We start from the raw sequence: 6000 nt of genomic DNA, 5'->3' as shown, positions 1-6000 counted from the left end.
AGCAGTTTCTTTCAAAGAGAGAGTTTTTTTCCCAATAGGTGGATTCTTTGGGTTTATCAAACAGCAAATTACTATAATCATATTCTGCTGTTGTAACTAGTCTATTCCACTGATCCACCACTCTATTTCCTAGCCAATAACAAACAGTTTTGATGCCTGATGCTCTATAATATAATTTATATCTTGTAAGGTTAAGCCACCTTCTTTTGCACTTTTTTTTCATAGAATCCCTGTAAATTCTTGACTTTTTTTCCTCCATATTAATTTACTTACAATTTTTTCTAAATCATTAAAGCGATTTTTTTGAAATTTTATTGGTAGTGCACTAAACAAGTAGTTTAATTTTGGTAGAATTGTCATTGTTATTATGCCAGCTCGGCCTATCCATAAGCACTTCATGTTTGTCCAGTTATTTGTGATTTTATTTGAGTGAGAAATGTTTTATTTTCAAAAAGCTTTTGCGTCTGCCTTGGCAGGTAGACTACCACATATTTTATATTGTCTGAGGTTACTATGAATGGGGTTTCTCTTTCTAGGTCTTCTGCTGTATCTTGCTAGTCATATATATAGAAATGCTGAGAATTTATGAGGGTTTATTTTATATTCTGTGACTTTGCTAAATTTGTTAATTATTTCTAAGTAGTTCTTTTGAGGATTTTTTAGAATTCTCTAGGTATACCATCTTGTCATCTGCAAAGAGTAAGAGTTTTGTCTCCTCCCCTATTCTACTTCCTTCAATTTCTTTATCTTCTCTTATTGTTGAAGCTAGCATTTCTAATATGATATTGAATAGTAGTGGTGATAGTGGGCATCCTTGTTTCAACCCTGATCTTACTAGGAATGCCTCTAGCCTATCCCCATTGCATATAATACTTGTTGATGGTTTCAAGTAGATACTGTTTGTCATTCTAAGGAACAATCCATTTATTCCTAGTGTTTTTAGTCAGAATGGTTGCTGTATTTTGTCAAAAGCTTTTTCAGCATCTATTGAAATAATCATTTGATTTCTGATAGGTTTGTTATTGATAGAAATAATTATACTAACAGTTTTCCTAATATTGAACCAACCCTGCATTTTTGGAATAAATCTGACATGGTCATGTATTATCCCAGTGATGACTTGTAATTGTTTTGCTAAGATTTATAGACCCTCTGCTAAAGGATGTAGGTCTATAATTTTCTTTCTTTGTTTTAACTCTTCCTGGTTTAGGTATCAGCATCATATTAGTGTCATAGAAAGAGTTAGTAAGAGTTACATCTTCCCCTATTTTTCCAACGAGTTTATATAGAATTGGAACCAATTGTTCCTTAAATGTTTGAAAGAATTCACTTGTGAATCCATCTGTCCCTGTAGACTTTTTTTTTATGTTTTTGCTAGGCAAACGGGGTTAAGTGGCTTGCCCAAGGCCACATAGCTAGGTAATTATTAAGTGTCTGAGACCGGATTTGAACCCAGGTACTCCTGACTCCAGGGCCGGTGCTTTATCAACTAGCTGCCCCCCAGACTTTTTCCTAGGGAGTTCAATAATAGCTTGTTGAATTTCTTTTGCTGAGATACTGTTATTTAGGTATTTAATTTCCTCTTCACTTAACCTGGGCAACTTATAATTTTGTAAATATTCTTTCATTTCACTAAGATTGTCAAATTTATTGGTATAGAGTTAGGCAAAATAATTCCAAATTATTGCTTTAATTTCCTCTTCATTGATCCTCAGTTCATCTTTTTCATTTATGATACTAGCAATTTAGTTTTCTTCTTTATTTTTTTAATGAAATTGAATAGAGGTTTATCAATTTTATTGTTTTTTTTGTGAAACTAAATCTTGATTTTATTTATGAGTTCAATAGTTTTCTTGCTTTCAACTTTATTAATTTCCCCTTTAATTTTTGGAATTTCTAATTTTATATTTAATTGGGTGTTTATAATTTGTTCTTTCTTTAATTTTTTAGTTGCATATTCACTTCACTGATTTCCGCTTTCTCAAATTTATTCATGTAAGCATTTCAAGATATATTTCCCCTGATGGCTGCCTTGAGTGAATCCCATAGGTTTTGATATGTTGTTTCATTATTATCATTATCAAAAATGAAATAATTCATTCTTTCTATAATTTGTACTTTGATCCAATCATTCTTTTTTTTTAGAAAGTCTGAATTACTTTATTAGGAAGCATTTCACTTGTGTTTTTTGTATTTTGAACAGTGGAAAGCCTGTCCCAGAGTGGAAAGAATTTTATTCCAGGGCAAATTTATTTCCTATCTTGGAAAGATACTTTAAAAATATACTACCATTTAAGTAGCAGAAAAAGTGTTTATTGATTAGTTTTTTTTTAATTGACTCAGAGTTACAAAATAAAGTCTCTATAGGAAACTAGAATCTGAGCAAAAAGATAGTTTAAATTTTAGGAAAGCCTTGGGCAAGCATCCTGTCATGTCGCAATGGCCTCGTTCTGGCCTCTGCCACTAGTAAGATCTTTGCAGTGTCTGACTGAATGACAGCTTCAGTTCACATCTAGTGAATTTCCTTCCCTTCATTCCTACAAATATCCCCAACTTGTCATTATTAGAAGAAAGCCAAAAATGCCACTCAAGGCCATCAGTTCACTTCTTTACTAGAACAGAAACCCTTCCCATACTGTTGACACTTCTGGCTCCTCCTCTAATAAAGAGATCTGACTTTTCTTTATACAGTGCTGCCCTGCCAGTCCATTTGTTGAGTGTGTGGCGGCCTCTGCTGGGATACAGCTGCATCCAAACGTTATGCTACCCTAAGAAGACGACATGTGGAGGCTTAGGAGAGGTAAGAGAAAGAGAAAAGAGTGTGTGTATATGGGGGGGGGGGGGAGGGAGAGAGAAATCTGCAAGAGGGGAAGCAGTGCATCCTGGAAGGAGGCGTTGAGGAGGGAGCCGCTGGGATCCAAGGCAGAGAGCCGGTGAGCTTACCTCCTTCCATCCCGTTCCAGTTGGGGAAGCGGTGGGAACTTCAAGAGATACACACAGTATGTGTTGGTGACAACTGAGACATTTGCACCAGGCTTTTAGGTTGGGGAGCAAAAGGGTACGGGGCGGGGAAGGGGAGAGAAAGGCTTTTGCAAAACATCTACTAACCGCTCTTCCCATGTCCAGCGCAGTTGGTAAGCGGGCGGGGAGGGGAATGGGGGGCTCCGTGTGGGGGAGTCACTGGAAGGGGGCGGGGGTGGGACACGATTCGGCCCTATAGGAAAGAGATGAGGAGGGTGGTGAGGATGGGGAAGGGCACCGGATGGAATCTCTGTGCTTGTGTGTGTGTGTATGTGTGTGTGTGTGTGTGTGTGTGTGTGTGTGTGTGTGTGTGTGTGTGTGAGAGAGAGAGAGAGAGAGAGAGAGAGAGAGAGAGAGAGAGAGGGTCCGCAGTCTCTTTCTTAGGGAAGCAAATGACCCTTTGGGAGGGAGGGAAAGGCTGACCATCGCTGGTTGAGGTGTTTTTGAATGGGGGAGACACAGACCCCAGACAGAGGGAACAATGTGTCGCCTTTCCTACTGGGAAGCGCCTAGAGCCAGGAGTAGAGCAGTATCTGGTAAAGGAAGAAGGGAATAGACAGAAGGAAGGAACCGGTGCCGGTGCCTGGGAGAGCCCGGGAAGTGTGCAAACTTTGCCTAGCCAGACTCCGTGGGGCAAATCAGATCCCAGAGATCGGGAGGTTGGGCATGAAAAAAGGGCTAGGGCTGGGAGTAAGGCAGTATGCACTGAATGAGGACTAGAAAGCGGTCGAATTGCTACCGAGAAGCGAAGCCCTTCCAAAGAGGTGGCTTTTGCCCACCTCCCCCAAGCCTGAGACCGCAGCAGCAGCAGCAGGCGAAAAGCTTGGGAGGGGTGCTATTTGGAGACAGTGTCGATCTTGAAAATACCTATCTTTTCTGCGCCCCCGCCTCCTTCATCCCCCCCCCCCATCCTCCTCCAGTGCCCTTGATGCTTAAAGTGCTAATGGTAGAGGTGTATTTAGCGCGAAAAGGGCTATGGTCAAAAACTGCCTATTTATTTATCTTTTGTATATCTCCAAGTGCTTAGTCCATAGCATGCGCTTATTGAATTTAGCAACCTCCCTACTACTTCCCTTCCCTTGTCTTCCCTTCGAGTCAGCTAGGTAAGTTTTCTTTTTCTTTCTTTTTTTTTGGGGGGGGGGGGGCTTGCTTGCTTTTTAAGAGTTGAGACTGGGAGGCTGGGACTAGGTGCAGCCTGGTGTATTGCAGTGCGATTCCGAGGTGGCGGCTAACCACGGATCGATTGGCAGAGCCTTTGACTGGGGAGCCTCCAACCGCCCTTTGCACATTGGTGACACCCGAGATTTGCATGGAGGGAAACCTATGGATAAAATACCATTGAGCAATTCAATGAAATGCAGAAGAAAAGGGAGATCTGGAACTAGATGGGGAACCGGGAAGGGAAGTAAGAAAAGAAAGAGAAGACGAGGAAGAATCCAAAGGTGGGGTAGATTTTCTGAGGATCAGTGAAATTCCCCGTGAGGGAGAAGCAGGGGGTCGAGTTAGCCAAAAGAGAAGACTGGAGGGGATATAGTGCTCCGACTCCGCAATCCTCCTCCCGCTTGCCTCCCACCTCCACACACCCTAGCACACATGAGGATGGTGTTCCCGGGTAGCAAGCTTACGCAGGGATCTGGAGACCCCCTGGGGCTCCTTACCTCTTTCCTTCTGCACCTAGTGCAGAGGATGCTGGAAGAAAGAGATGCCCCCTTCTTTTTTGTTCCTTTCCATCACCTCCCCTTCCTTGGTTCTTATATGCCTGGTTATGTGCCAGTTTACAGGGCACAAAGGCAAAAGACAAAAAGACAGGGTGTAGGTGACCACTTACCCGGGAGACCTACATTTAAACCTGCCTTGGGGTAGGCACTAGGAAGTATTTTACCATTCTAAGTTAAAATTCTTTCTTGTGCTCCTTCACTTTGAGGAATTGGCACCAGCGATTCTCAGGAACAAAGTACAGTGAAAGCACGGAGATTGCATGTATATGTGCAGATGTGTGTTGCTTTGGATTGAAAAAAAAAACACATTGCCTGAATCTGAGACCTTAACCAAGAAGAAAAAGCAGAACTACAACTTCCAATTCTTTAACAGGTTAATTAGGGATCAATACCGATCTGAAAGCCTATTTCTCCAAAATAATAATAATTATTTAGGTCATTTAATCATTGAGGCAGCTATCCAAGAAAGTGACAACCTTTCTAATGAGCAGTTATTATATTATAGCAATCCTACTCTTTAAAATATTCCAAAATAATGACCTTTGTCCTCTTTCCTCCAAATTCTCTTGACACCTTACAGTAAAAGGAGGAAGCTGGCTTTGAACACTTAAGGGAAATGATATATTTGAAAAGAAAAACCCAGGTACTAACAAATGCATAATTCACTTTCTGAGAAAATAACACATTTAATGTGAGGACCATTTGGGTAATTATTACTTGAACAAAGAATAAGAGGTCAACATTAAATAGTTGAGCTAATGGTTTAAAAATAAAAGGCATGATTCTGCATTTTATTTTATGTTTAAATGTGAAAATAAAGCATAATGCTAATTTCTTTGTACTGTATTTTATTGCCTTCTGAAAATAATAGTCATGAGGTATAGTGTGAGGAACTGTACTTGTATAATGACACCAAAATGTGTCTTGATGTTTCTTTATTTATGAATAGCTAAAAAATGGATCTTTGCGGTATGATTTGGTTCCAAGATGTTTATCACCAAGACATTCATGGGCATATGTTCTTTTCTTTTTTATTCATTCCAGCATAAGGATCAAGGTGGAAAAGAATATTTTCCCCCCAAATTCAACCATTTTACTTATCTTTCTTATTGGGAATGGACAATGGAATGTTTTCTAGCTTTGTCATGATCAAAAACCTCCTCCTCTTTTGTATTTCCATGAATTTAGCCAGTCACTTTGGGTAAGTCTTCTGGTATTTCCAATTATTGTGTTTTATAACAGCAACAAATAGATTCAGTTA

At 39.9% G+C, this 6000-nt stretch overlaps 1 protein-coding gene across 1 annotated transcript in view; it reads left to right on the top strand.

The window, feature by feature from the left end:
* Positions 1-5854: 5854 nt before the first annotated feature.
* The window catches only part of GABRA5 (gamma-aminobutyric acid type A receptor subunit alpha5), a 104139-nt gene continuing 103993 nt past the window's right edge, over positions 5855-6000 (top strand). Inside the window, exon 1 of the mRNA XM_074231964.1 lies at positions 5855-5940. Coding sequence (XP_074088065.1) covers positions 5855-5940 — 86 coding nt within the window. The remainder of the gene's footprint in view (positions 5941-6000) is intronic.

This window comes from Macrotis lagotis, chromosome 1 (genome assembly GCF_037893015.1).
Source record: "Macrotis lagotis isolate mMagLag1 chromosome 1, bilby.v1.9.chrom.fasta, whole genome shotgun sequence".
In the NCBI taxonomy this organism is placed as follows: Eukaryota; Metazoa; Chordata; class Mammalia; order Peramelemorphia; family Peramelidae; genus Macrotis; species Macrotis lagotis.
The sequence above is the reverse complement of the archived record's forward strand: the minus strand, read 5'-3'. Positions and strand labels throughout refer to the sequence as shown.